This window comes from Manacus candei, unplaced genomic scaffold, assembly GCF_025592945.1.
Source record: "Manacus candei isolate 608988 ecotype Guabito, Panama unplaced genomic scaffold, ASM2559294v1 h1tg000047l, whole genome shotgun sequence".
Lineage (NCBI taxonomy): Eukaryota > Metazoa > Chordata > Aves > Passeriformes > Pipridae > Manacus > Manacus candei.
Window position 1 is genome coordinate 3,830,720 of NW_026138095.1, and position 14,243 is coordinate 3,844,962.

At 43.7% G+C, this 14,243-nt stretch overlaps 1 protein-coding gene across 2 annotated transcripts in view; it reads left to right on the forward strand.

The window, feature by feature from the left end:
- The first annotated feature begins 1,901 nt into the window (after positions 1 to 1,901).
- The window catches only part of ERN1 (endoplasmic reticulum to nucleus signaling 1), a 30,694-nt gene continuing 18,352 nt past the window's right edge, over positions 1,902 to 14,243 (forward strand). The window contains exons 1-3 of one of the 2 annotated variants that reach the window (XM_051797645.1): positions 1,948 to 2,104; positions 10,172 to 10,283; positions 10,411 to 10,475. In XM_051797645.1, the coding sequence (XP_051653605.1) occupies positions 10,267 to 10,283; positions 10,411 to 10,475 (82 nt within the window). In that variant the 5' untranslated portion in view covers positions 1,948 to 2,104; positions 10,172 to 10,266. Of the gene's footprint in view, positions 2,105 to 10,171; positions 10,284 to 10,410; positions 10,476 to 14,243 lie in introns of both variants that reach the window. The other variant, XM_051797646.1, reaches the window with a different exon arrangement.

Consider the following 14,243-nt stretch of genomic DNA (forward strand, 5'->3'; position numbering starts at 1 on the left):
GGCCCAGCCCGGCCTGACCCGCCCGTCCCCAAACCCATTGCTGCGCTCACCTCCTCTGCCGCAGGAGGAAAAGAGGGCGAACACCCCCCCGCGCTCCCTTTTATAGAGCGGCCGGTCCCGCCCTCCTCGTGTTCTCCAATAGGATTGGAATCTGTGGTCACGTGCTGATCCGGGTGCTGCTGTGCGCGAGGGTGGGCGGGCCCGCGTGAGGGCAGTGGGCGGGCCCGCGTGAGGGCAGTGGGCGGGCCCGCGTGAGGGCAGTGGGCGGGCCCGCGTGAGGGCAGTGGGCGGGCCCGCGTGAGGGCAGTGGGCGGGCCCGCGTGAGGGCAGTGGGCGGGCCCGCGTGAGGGCAGTGGGCGGGAGGTCTGAGGGGCTTTGGTGCCGTGAGGGGGTTTGGTGGTCTGGTGCCGCCCCCCCGCCGTGTGCGGCAGCTTTTTACGCCTTTTCCGAAGCTGTAGTACTTTTCTCTTTGCCCTAGCGCTCTGTTGCTGTGAGGAAATTAAAAACATCAAAGCTCAGGCCCCCGGTCAGAGCTCCCCCCGCACTGAGGGGGTGCTGAGGTGGGTTTCTGAGGGAGGTGCCGGAACGCTCGGCTCTCTGCCCCTCCTCAGCACCTCTTTTGGTCATTTTTTCCTGTTTCCACTGGGGAGACACTCATGTTAAATAACTCCAATTTGGAACTAGCACATGCAGCGTTTGTACAGCAACTGAAAAACTCCTCCCGTGATGTAGCAGGATGCCAGGGCACACACAGTGTGTTCAGTGGTCTGCTTGTTCTTAGCCTGAATGCTTGAAAGCCAAGGCCTCCCTAAAGAAACCCATTGGAGAACTGGAATTACAGCGCTGTTTGTAGCTCTAGCATCTTTTTATGTATTCAGGCTTGCAGGTCAGGTCATCATTAGCACAAGGCTCTGAGGTACATGGTGGGATTGTTGGGGTGTCTTGTGCAGGGCCAGGAATTGGACTCGATCCTTGTCGGTCCCTTCCATCTCTGGGTATTCTGTGATTCTGGGTGATAATTACATCTCCTGCCCGCAATCAAAGAGAGCTGGTGTGTGCACGTGGCATGGCCAGGACCCCGTGTGTTCTGCAGCTCCATTAGTGATATCAGTTTAAAAAGCAAACAATATGTACAAGGAAAAAGTGGCTTTGTTGTATAAATAGGTGGCTGAACGCTGGGCCATTGCCAGGCACTCTAAATTTACTCTTTTTACGGCTTCTTTCATTTGATTCAGTACTTTGTGTTTATTTTTATCGGTTCAGAGGAACCTGGCCTGGGTTTTTGGTTCAAAGGGGCACGATGTTTTCTTTTCGCATTTATTTAAGGTATTGCGCAGCACAGGGTCAACAGTGAGTTTGTCAAGACAAAGGCTATGCCAAATAACTTTGGCCTGATCTGCTCTGAAAGTAAGAAACGAGTAGGGAAATTAGAATCATAGGACTATGAAGGTTGGATTATGAAGGTTCGAAGAGGCCTTTAAGATCATCAAGTCCAACTGTCAACCCAGCAGCTGTAAGCCCTAAAGCACTAAAATGATATCACCCGGTGCCAGGTCCAGACGCCTCGTGAACACCTCCGGGGATGGTGACTCCACCACCTCCCTGGGCAGCCTATTCCAGTGCCTGACCACCCGATTGTCCCGGGCACGGTGGTGCAAATTCGTGCCGCCTGAATTTCGGTATTTCTTGATAAGAACAAAGCAGCAGCAGCAGCCAGCTGCCACCGCAGCCCTCGGTTTGCCCCGGGGCAGCCGCCCGAGCCCCCGGGCAGGCGGCGGGTCGGTCGGGGCTCGCTCGAACGGGGCGGCTCCGGCAGCAGCGTCTCTGGCGGCTCCCGGGCCCCCGGGAAGCGCAGCCCCCGGGCCGGGCGGTCCCCGAGCGCGGTCCCCGTGCCCGTCCGCCCGCGGGTGACGTGGTGCCCCGGCCGGGCGGTCCCCGCGCCCGCCCCGCCCGCCGCGGGGAGCGCCGGACGCGCCGGTCCGGAGGCAGCGCCGAGCGGGCGGAGCGGCCCCGCGGTGCAGCCATGGAGCGGCTCCGCCGCCGCCTCCTCCTCCTCCTCAGCCCGGCCGTGCTATTGTTGCTGCTGCTGCCGCCGAGGCCCGCGGTGAGTCCGGGCCCGCCGGGCCGGGGGAGGGCAGGGGCGGCCGGGGCACGGGGAGGGCCGGGGAGCGGGGCCGGGGGATCCTGCCGGGATTAACGAAGGATGGCCGTGGGTGCTGAGCCAACAGACCGCCCGGGTCACTGCCGGTAGTGCCGAGTGCTCCTGTGTGCGGGGTGAGGGGCTGCAGCCCCACAGCCTCATCCTGCCCCAGAGCCTGACCCAGCCCCACAGCTGTGTACCCGCAGCTGTGTCCTACCTTGCCACCCGTTGTGTCGTTATGGTACAAGTGTCCTAGTCTGAACATATATCTCATAATCCTCGAAATATAAAAATACAAGTAATTTCCCACAAAGTAGTTGGAAAAAGTAGTACAGAGAAACTTTTGAAACAGTAGTACAAAGAAACTTTTAAGAACTGAACCTATGTAGATTGGTATAGGAACCAGGGAGATGTTAGAAGGTCTTTGCTCTGCCTCTTTGTAATTAATGGGGCTTGTTTTCTTTCTGAAAAAAAACCCAACATTGTATATATATTGATAACCAAATGCAAATGATGGGTTACAGGCCCAGTCATGGCATTTTGGTTGCTCTGTTTCCAGAGCAAACGCAACAATGTGCATTAAATTTACATGTGGTTGGTTGGGATCCAAACCAGGCCACAGTTTTGAATTCAAAGGTGAAAGACAAAGTGCACGAGTCACTGCCCTACGAAACCTCTTAAGAAATAACCAGGTTGGTTGTAAGGTATTGCAATAGGTGGAGCAATAAAAGTGCATGAAATAGGGAAACTGGTGCAAAGCAGATGGAATGCTGAGCAGATTATTTTTACAGAGGTAATAATTTTAAACAGTGTACTTTACAGTGGGTGCTGTCTGTTGTGTGTGTACTGAGATGGAAAGCTAAGTTCAAAAATTCACTTCTGAAAGGTGCTCTTGTTTGCAAGTGCTCCAGATCAGGAGACAATGAAAAAGGCCACCTGGCATTTACTGTTTTCATTGTACTCGAATGTAGCAGAGGAAAGTTTGAGGTTCTGTTCTTTGACGGATTGTTCATTGTTACCTGAAAATACTGGAGTAAGATAGATATGGGGTTGTAGTTCGGGTTAAGCAAAGCTGAAGGCTTTGTTTTTCACCTGGGATATAATAGCTCCACTCCCCTTCTTTAAAAGTAAAGTAAACACATTAGCAGTGAAGCTGTGTAACATACCTACTGTTGTTACTTTGTTAGGAAACTGAAAAAAATTAAATGCAGGCTGTCAACAAAAATTACTTTAGAATCTTTATTGTACAGTGCTAATGTGTTTGTCTTAGTCTGGACTGTGAGGTTGAACTGAGGTCTCTCCAGATTTGGGCTTCAGATTTTGCAGGGAAAACAATGATTTTTAACTCTTGAATTTTTAAAAACAGTACTCAGTAAAAACAGTAATAAGTATTTTTAAATACTAAAAATACTTTTCAAATCAACAGATATTAATAAATTTTGTATATTTTTACTTGCACAGTCACAAAAAAATAGACTCATACCCTGGTAGAATTCAGCCCTTTTTCCTCTTGATTTCTCTCTCCCCTTGGTCTCCCTGCCCTGCCACCTCAACTTAATATCTGATCTCAGGTTCTCCATTTCTATTTCTTTTCTTGGCTCTCTCCCTGCTCTTTTTGCTCTGCCAGCTGTAGATTCTCACTGTGACTTCAAAGTTGAAATCTATTGCCCAACTCCAGTCCCTTTTCAGAACTAGTTTTAATTTCTGTGAACTCAGTCCCAGTCATCTCACCTGTGATTAACCCGTTTAACAGTGAAGGCTTATTTAAAACTATTCTTGTCGCTTGAGTAATAAATTCCCATGGAAAAGACTGGCATACAGTCCTTGGTGTTGAGGTAATGTAAAAACACCAGACTGCCTAAAGACTTTGCAGGTTGTTTTCTTTAGATTTCTTCTAAGAGTAGTGGTGGTGATCTGCTGCTCTGTATTTTCCTTGTCTGATAATTGTACTGTTGGTTACCTGACATCCACATTATGGAAGGGTGAAATCTCAGATACAGCAGTGAGAAATGCAGTAGAGCTGTCAGTAAATAACAGCCACCATCTATATAATACACTAATGATTTACAGCTCCCTTTACATTGAAAAGAACCTTGTTGTTGTGAGCCCTGGACCTTCCAAACTGTGCCTGTTTCTGTTTTAAGGTGGAGTCAGTGCAACTGGAAAATAACAACCTCTCTGGGATTAAAGTGGCATTTGGAACACGAGCCTGTCCCTCCTGCAGCCGGTGGGACAGGTTTCAGTGCTGGGTTTGTGTGCAGGCAGCACCTGACACGGGAAAATCCCCACCTCAGCCAGGTGTGTTTCCTTCTGGAAAGTTCTTTATCTCAGCACGAGGTGTTTGCCCAGGGAACTGATAGGTGTGAAACCCGGTGAAGGTTTACAGAGGACATGTTCAAGCACTGTGTTAACTAACACTGATGTGTTTTATCTGAGTTGCAGGTCTCCTTGGCTGCTCAAAAAAATAGTCTAATAGGGTCTGGGGATTTTTGAGGGTGGGGGATGTAAATTTGTCTTGCACATTTAAAATTAGCGTGGACAGCTCTGGCCTGGAGTGTAAATGATGTTTATAACTCTGCCCTTGGATTGCTGGTGTTCTTGTGGCTATTGATAAGTTTGGGTTTTACAGAGAGAATCAAGGGTGAAAGCTCATCTGGGAGGAGAGGACAGTTGGGGTGACCTCTTGTAGCCTTCAGTTTTTCCTGTTGCAGTAGGAGTGGGTGTATGAATGAGAACCCCCTGAACTGAACTGGGTTACAGCCTGATGAGAAATAGCTAATTGGAATGTAGTCTAAGATTAAAAGATCTGTACAATCGATTTAGCTTTCCAAAGAAGATAAAGTGTATTTTTGTCAGCTCTCTTTCATATATTAACTTCATTATTAGTTATGCTGGAAAACTCCCCCCAGTAGTTTTCTGAATTTCACAAAGACTTTCTTCATGGCCTGGTTTTATTATGCACAGGGAGTTTTAGGCTTTAGCCTGGCAGTGTAATGAGATAGCTGTCAAAACCAGGGTAATGAATCAGAGGCTATCTGGGATGAATATGCCAAGTGCTCGCAGTGTGTGCTAATGTCTAAAAATATTTTGCTTTGTGTCCTTGTTGGTTTTAGTTGTGGCTCCAGTAGCATAAATTATGGTGTAGGCCTTTTGGTATTGGGAGGAAAGTGTCTGGTGCTGTTAATGCTGAAGTTGGTTTAATGGTTTTTAGTAAAGTGCAAGTGTACAGCCTGATGAATATTAAGCTAATTATGGAGTGAGGAATATAGGGTTTTTTCCCTTGAGTGATTGTATATCTTGTCAATATTTTGGTTTGGTAAGCCAGGCATTGCCAAAGAAATCCTGAAGCTGTAAGTTAAGTTAGCAAACCATCTATCCTTTATCATCCATCAGCCCAGCACATTAAGTTTGGTGCATATGTGTTGCTACTTCAGACTTATAAAAGAGAAAATTATTTCCCTGGTAACACATGGCACCGATTTATTCACTGGTGGGCACTCAGTTACTTCTTTGAGGTCAGTACCAGTTCTTGCAGTCAGCACACACCATCAGAGTGTCACCGGGAAGCCTTTTCCTGTTCCTTGTTCATACTTGAGGAACCTCTTGTGGTGTCACCCCCAGAGCAAAACACATTTCTGGGTTGCAGAGCTGTGACCTCAAGGAACAGAGTGCCCTGGTTTTGTGTCTGCTCGTCCCCCTGACTGCAGCGGGGCTCGTGCCTGCGTGGTGACCTGCATTTCTGAGTGCTGGCTTTAACCAGATGAATTAATGGGGCAAGTTATTGCTGGGGGGGGATCTGTTTGCTTCGAAGACAATAAAACAAACTGGGGCATTGCTTTGCCAGCCCTTAGAAAAGTTGGTGCTGTGGGGGTGAAGGAAGATGTTATCACCTGGACACTGAACTGCACCACACACACCAGAACTTGTTCTACAGCTTTCACTGACCTGCCTTTGACTCCACGGGTCCTTCAGAATTGTTTTGAGTAATTTTGTTACTTGGCTTTCTAAAATGTTTTATCTAAAGATATGATGGATCTTGACTGAGAGCAAGGTTCTTATGCAAGGGTTGACAAGTATTTATAAAGTGCATTTCTATTAGACAATATCTTTCAATTCTAGCTTAAAAATTCTATTTTCTGTTTAGTCCCAAATTTTAGGTTGGTATGGATTATTAGCAGTCAGCACTTTAGAGCTTTTAGAGCTTTTGTCAAATTTAAATCCAATGGGAGCTTGAAAATTTGTCTTTTGAATGAAATTATTAAAAATTAATTCTAAAGCAGTCCCCAAGTAATTTCAAAATATTGTAAACCCTTTGCTTAACACGGCTGTTGATGTGGAAGATTGTTGTGAGTACAGACTGCCAAGGCAGTAGAAGCTCTCCCTGAATTCCAGAGAAGGCAGTTGTTAAAATAGACCTTATTGCACTTTCAGATGAAATGAAAGAAGAACCAAACCAGGTTTTCATTCTGTCTCATTTTCTTTGTTCACTAAATTATTTTTGCTTAGTTGTTTCATGTCTTGACATATTTTTCTTGTATTCAGTTGTTGCGTCTTCTCAGACATAAAATTGTAATGTGAAATAAAAATTTCTTTCAGGAACTTGCATTGCAACACAAGAGTTGAGACCCCACCCCTGCAGGGAGGGAGGACAGGATCTCTGATACCACTTTGTATAAAGAGTCTGTCTCAGGCCTGAGACTATGATTTTTGTGGTGGACAATGTTCTTACACACACAAAAATGAAAACAAGTTTGGCTTGTACATACAGGGTTTTATAATTTCCATAGCTTTTCATAACAGTGCTAATCCTAGGCTTTAATTAATCAATTAACCAATTAATTATAAAGCTTTGTGTTCAAAATAAAATCTGTTGGGTATTTGCAACCTTGATACCACAGTCTCCAGCCACTGATAAAAGTCACAAATAAAATCAGGAGAAAGTGGTTTTTTATTTCTGAGTCTGGGTGAAACACATGTAATTATTTAAATAATCTGTTCATTTTTATGGCCATTGTTTGATACAATTTGAAAGAATAAAACCTTTTTTCCATACTAATTCCCTAGCCTTCTCCAAGTGACTGCTGCAGACATTGGTCAAAATAAATGAGTGATATTGCATTGCAAAGTCTACAGTCATTGGTTTTTTTTAAATTTAGGTCATAAGCTTCAGCAGTGTCAGTGTGTTACTGAGCTGGGTGATCTCACTGCATGGTATCATGTGCTTTGAACAGTAGGAGTGAAAGGAAGGGTTTTAATGCATAGTATTTTATGTATTTCACCTGGGTTTAAATACAGCTTTAGAAGTAAGGAAGACCTAATGAAATTTGCCCTGTGTTCAGTCTTTCACCCACAGGAGATGATATCTGTGACACTCAGGGTTGCAGTGACCACATCAATGTGACTTTGATGGTTGAATAGAAGAAAGCCCTTGAGAAGCAGTAAAACTTAAACACAGAGCTCTGGGGGAGGTGAGGGAAAGCACTGGAAATTCGATGTATTTTAAAGGGAAACGATGCACACGTGTGGCAGAACCTTTCTGTGCCTCCTGCTGGTTTCACTGCCAGTGAGACTCCTCGGGCAGGGAGCAGAGCTGAGCCCAGGGCAGGTGGTTTCCCTGCCTTGGTGGACCTCCTGGCTCTTCCAGGGACCATTCCCTTCAGTCCTGCTGTCCCAGGAAAGGTTCACATCTCCCTGCTGTCCATGGAGCGATGTCAGGCACCGTGGGGTGGGAGGTGGGAGTGGTGCTTTTCCCCCACACCAAGGATCTTACTTAAAACAAAGCTTAAAAAAGCTGTTGTGATTTCATGATCTCAGTCATATCTGAGAACTCTCTGGGTCGTTCTGCCCGTGGCAACACTCAGGTGTTCATCTGGTTTTCAACAGGAACTTGCATGATTGGCTTCATCCCTCATGGTTTTCTTTCTTTGTAGTTCAGTTTGTAAGTGACTGAGGGAAGCACAGAAGTTTTCCTACTCAGAATGCAGAGTGTGCAGAGGAACCCTTGGCATGTTCTTACTTTCTGTTCGGTCCCAAATCCTACCAACCTTCTCAAATGTCACTAATCTGGAGCACAATACTGGCTACTGATGTTTTGATGAGAGTTTCAGAGCCCACATATAATTCCATCATTTCTGTAGCCTTGATGCCACAATAAATAGATATTCAAATGTTAAATCTACACATCTGCAGCAAGTAGTGTTCCATGTGCTACATGTTCCTGATGTGTGATACCCAACCACAATCATGGTGGTTATTTTAGAGATTACTTTTTGTGGAGATGACACACTTTTATTTCTCACTAAGAAGACAGGAAGAGAACATGCTTTGTGAAGAATATGCTGATTCTGTAAGATAAGAAGATAAAAGATAACACTTGTGCAGAGAATAAGGAGTAGCCTAGAAAAACAATCTTAGTCTCTATAAAGAGAAAATGGGGTGAATTTGCTCTGTGTGGTATTTTATTTGCAACTGAACTTCAATACTAGTCATTACATTCTGGGTCAAATTCCCACCTGCAATTTAAAGGAACTTCAATAATTTCAGTTTCTTGTCTTTAACAGCTGTATTTTCTTTTTGCCCTTGTTCTTACATCCAGTCAGGTCATTAAGCTTGAGAGATACTCTTTGTTCAGTTCTGCTTTGTAACATCTTGAGCTGCATATTTTGTTGGGCAGCATGAGAGGAACTGGTACTCACTGTCACTGTTTGAACAAAGTTTAATCCCAGTGCAGCTGTAAATATTTTATCTAAGTGCAGATGACTGGTCAGCCTGCATAATTTAACAATGTCAGGTAATGAAAATTATATTTATGTGTTAAGACACTTCTCCCATTTTTTCTGCAGTTATTCCTGATCTGTGGTTTGTGTAGTGTTGATTCATACTTTCATTTTTTTCTGCACTGTGTGTTTTACAATTGTCTGTTCCAGCTGATTATGACTGGAAAGAAACATGTGCAATATTTATAGGTGCAGCCTGAACATTGGGTAGTTATTACTGTGTTATATTATCCTTCTGGCTTTGTGCTTTACCTGAAAGTCTAATGCTTTACTTGAATTACACTAAAATGTATAGTTTTTCAAAGAAAGTTACTCTTATGTCCATGCATTTTCATTTAGCAATTAAGTATTTTGCTTTGCAGTAATTCTAACACAACCAATAATTGTTTTTTTACCATTTGAGTCATCAAAGATGTTGTTCATGATGTAAAATGAATACACTTTTGTTTCATGTGGTAGGTTAAGAATTATATTTAACTGTGAAACTTCTGAACTGTGGCAGGTGGCACGTTTGCAGATGAGCAATGCAGATACAGCCCAAAAATGACAAGTTACTTGAGTGAAAACTTGAGACTTGGGAAGTGGAAATTGGTAATTCTTAGAGTGTATGGGATCATCTTTAGTTAGGAAGAGAAGATAGGCATTAAATTAACATGTTTGTTCTGCTTTGTGTGATGAGACACCTTGCACTTGGCCTTGCTGTTCCCACAAGAACTGCACAGTTCTGAGTCCTCAATGTTTGTGTGATGCCCTTTTAATAAAATTCCACGCTCTGCAGTATCCAGGTCAAAAGCTGTTTGGGCTGGAGAAGGACAGGCAGCACCAAACTGTTCCATATCCCATAAATCCAGAGTGACATGTCCCAGGGTTAGAATGTCAAGTTGAGGTTTGAACCCTCAGCCTGCTGCTCTCTCAGGGGTGTCTGTGGATGTGTTCACACCCATGGACTTCCCTAAACAGTGTTATTTACTCTCTTCTGCAGAAATACAGTGTTGGGAGACATGAGGTGCAAAACTGCAGATGGAGGTGGAGTTAAAGCACGTCCCACTTTGTTTCTAGGGGAACTGAACACAGTAAGATCCACAGTGCTGACAGCAAACTAAACCAAACCAAACCAAACATCACCAAATTCAAAAAAAGTTGTTCAGTCTGTGCACTTAAAAGAAGGGAAGTTGTAGCCCATGTGCTGTTTGACAGTTATGAGTAAACTCTGTAGTAAATAATTACATTCAGCATCTGGGTTTTTGTTTTGCAGAACACCAACTCAGTAACTGTGCCAGAAACACTGCTGTTTGTCTCAACCCTGGATGGCAGTTTGCATGCTGTGAGCAAGAGGACAGGAGCCATCAAATGGACTTTAAAAGAAGGTGAGCAAGAGGTGTCCTGATGCCCTCAATAGCAGTAATAACAGACAAATTAATTGGCAATTCCAACAGTTGGAAATTGGAATTGGTAAATACTTTCTTTTCTTTCTTAATTTTACTCTTGTTCCAGAATTAAGCTACAGTGTTTCTGGAGTCATGTTCACCTTCATAATTTCACTTGCAGATATTTTCCAGGTTTGTGTGTGGTTTTTTTAGGTTTGTGGGGTTTTTTGTTTGTTTGTTTTTCCCCCCAGAATGTTTAAGCTGTAGTGGTATAATTGGTAGGTAACATGTTTTATGGGAATGAGCACAATAGATGTGTCAGCTTGTGGAGCTGATGGCAAAGGGATTGCATGATCCTGCCTCTGGAATACCCTGCATTCACTGCTACAGTGCAAATCTGTAAACCTTGGGGATTTTTCCTATAACAGATGTTTAGGAACAGCACAGATTTTTAAATAAAAGAATTGCACTTGTGTAAAGAAATTTAACATTGCTCAGTGACTGGAATGGATTTTGTAATTTTTGTTACTGAGCAGAGCTGTCTTCATGAAAAATTTGGTAGTTAATACATATTTGGTTTAGTGGGACTCATGACATATGGCAGAGATGATAGCAGCACTTTCTCTTCACTTCTGAAATAAATTAGATAGAAGGTCAAATGCAAGGAGTCAGTGATTGCATCATTCTGTCCTCTATTTTTAAACCTGCTCTGGGTTCAGCAGGTGAGCTGAAATGGTGGGAAATGGACTGTGCATATCTGATGTCTGCAGTACAAACCACCTGCTGTTCTTTGTGAAGCCACTCATATTGGAAAGCAAATCCAGCAGACAAAAAGTTAACCTCTTAAATGAGCAAAGAGGGCTTTTGTAGCTCCTCTTGGAGTAAAAAGGGGGTGAGCAAGTATTTTCTTGAAGGATCCTGGTTAATAGGTGTGATGACATTTTCTCCCCTGTCTCCTGTTTAAATTTAGACCCCTCCTTTCCCTGACCAACCTTGCTAAGGCAAGTTATCCCTCTCCTGCTTTGTTGTTGCTAGAGGCTACTGCAGTGCTAAGAAAAACTCATTCCACTGACACAAACATACCCTGCTTAGTCCTGGCCTAGAAAGGTGCCACAACTGGCATTAGTTTGCAGTTTTGAGGAAGGAATGATCCCACTTTGGTAACGACAAGGATCAACGAGGATCCTTGTCAGTGTGTTGCTCAAGGAACTTCCCTTGTTTAAAAAAAAAAAAAAGTTACAAAACTCTAGTTGGTACAGTAGAACTGCCAGACTGGATTATCCACTTTTATAGCACTCCTTGTGTTCTCTCTGTTGCTAACTATGAATTATTCTGCAACTTATGTACGTGAAGGGTGTTCACTTGATTTTTGGAAAGCACTTATTGCCCATTACTTTATTTCTGTGCAACAGAGCAACACACAAGGGTCAATGAAAAAAAAATTAGTGGTAGCTGTCATTGTTCCAAGATGCCTCCTGAGTTAACTTAGCTAAGTGGACATGGAACAAGGGCCTGTACATATAAATTGGTAAATTAATTTTTAATGGGAGGGGTTTTATTTATTTTTGCAAAACTTGCTCTGATTCTGCATGTGTGGTCGCTCTGTGGGTGGGAAGCCCAACAGCTGGAAACAAATAATTCATGAAAGTCCTCACCAACTTTCTGTGCTAAATCCCTGGAGAGATTTAATAGTGCAGGATTCAGTATTAATATTAGTGTGTGATACAGTTGCTGAGTGCACCCTCTCTGTCACCAATATCTGGCAGTGTTGCAGAGAATTACCAGTAGGAAGCTGCCTGCACTGCAGTGTTCTTGCAGCTGCCATTTTACCCTGATTACCAGAAAAATGAACCATGTGTTGTAGCTCACGTTTGAGGAGGTCACCTGAAGTGCTGCATTGGCATCCACCAGGAAGGGAACATTTTATTACTGCACTTAAGCAGCAAGGTATTTAACAAAGGGCAATTCAGGTACATTTTATTTTCATTGGGGGAAGAAACCAAGGCACTGTTCATTATCGGGCAGTGCTTAAACAAACATGAAAATCTTGCCCTGTGTGGCTTGTTTTAATTTAGTGCTGAAGCTTATCTTAGGTATGCAGAGTAAATGAGCCAGTGCTTATCACCACAATAACGGGTTTGGGTTTCCTGCCTTCACTTAGTGCTGGCAAGAAAGGCACTTGGAGTACTTGTGCTCCCCATGAAGCAAAAAATGGGTCACTTGGGAATAGGACTTTCCACTGAAATAAGGTGTGTCCCTTGTTGAGGGTGCTCAGTACTTTCATTTCCTCTATTGGCTTTGATGGGTCCTGCTCTCTGACAGCTCTCAGGATTTTTCAGTGACCAGGTAACTGCTGCTGCTCATTCCCTGGGCCTTGGAAAGCTGGAATATGGTTGGAAAGATTATAGAAAGAACTCACACCTTGTGTTGAAGGCACTCGTTGGAAAGGGCATTGAAAAACTGTGGCACATTTCAGGTCTGAGACTAAAAAGGCTTTTGGTGCCACCTCTGACCCACACAAGGAGCTGTCAGTGCCAGGTGACAGTGGGACAGGCTCCTGCAGGCTCCCTTGTTTTCTGCACTTGCCTCTAGCAAGATCCTTAGTGAACATCCTCAGTAAGGTTCCTCAGGAGGAAATATCTTCCCCAAAACTGCTGGAAATGAAACAACCTCTGTCATTTCCTATAGACCTCTTTGGAAGCCCTGTTGGCAAGGCAGAATCAGGAGAATGCTCTGGTGTCAGGCTTCATGTTCACAGTTCTGATTTCGGTGTGAGCTTTAAGAGTGTTTAGAGAGTCCTGTTCCCTCACATCTTTGTAAAACTCATCCTGTACGTCTCTGTTAACTCAAGGGCTTAGTTTAATGAATAGCATATTGAACTGGAGATGTTAAAGATGCAGTTGTTCTAAACTGTGCTCCTGGACAGGCTGTTTCTCTGTTCTGAGAGTCACTTCTGTGTGTCCTTCTGTACTGTTCAGAGATCTCTTTTCATTCAGCAGCTCCTTAAAAACTTTTCCTTTTACAACTGATTCAAAGTATTTTGCCAGAAGAATATATAATATATACAGATTTGGATCTAGATTTAGAATCAGCAGAAATTTTGTTACGACTTTCAGTTCTCTGTAGTAATCAAAAATTGATGGCCCACAATCAATTTAGAAGGTTTGGATTTCCAGTACCTTACTTATAACTTGTGGACTTCAGTGAACTCTGTGATAAGATAAAGATAGAAAGACTTTATCTATTAATGGGATGCCACATGTAGATTTTAAAAGGGAAAGTCTGAGATCTGTAGGTCCTGCTTTTGTAACAGTGGTTTTTCCCAGGCAAGAAGGAATATCTTTGTAAATAGTTAGCCCAAATATATGGAAATAGCATAATTGCAAATTAGTAAGGATTGTCAAAGCAAAACAACTGTAGGACAGGATGGTTTTCAGGAATTTCCAGAGCGTAGTTTGTACCTCTAACCTCATTTGCTGTGATTGCAACAGCAGGGAAGGCTGACATGGTTTGAAGTTGGCCCGTTAGCCCAAACCTTATGGTGTGGCCTCAGGCCAGGAAACCGTTTTTTCCAGCTCATTCCAACTCACTGTTTCAGAATCTCCCACTTCTCCTTTTGAGTCACTGGGCACGTTACAGTGATGAAAACAGGCAACTTTGTCTTGTACGTTAAAGAACACTCAGATTTTGGTCAAAGGACGAATTTTATCTCATCATCTCTTTGTGAAATATGGAGAAAAGTCAAATGCATTATATTTAGCAGTATGGGTATAGTTTCAGAAATTGTATATTTGGCTTTTTTCCATATATGTATGCAAAGTGTGGGTTAGAACAACCTGAAACGTGCTCTGCCCACTCACAAATATATTCTGGCCATGATGCAACCAAAACTTGACTGGGACATCTGCTGCTGCCAGGTGAAAACCTTCATTCTGGGGAAGTGTAACAATAATAATTTAC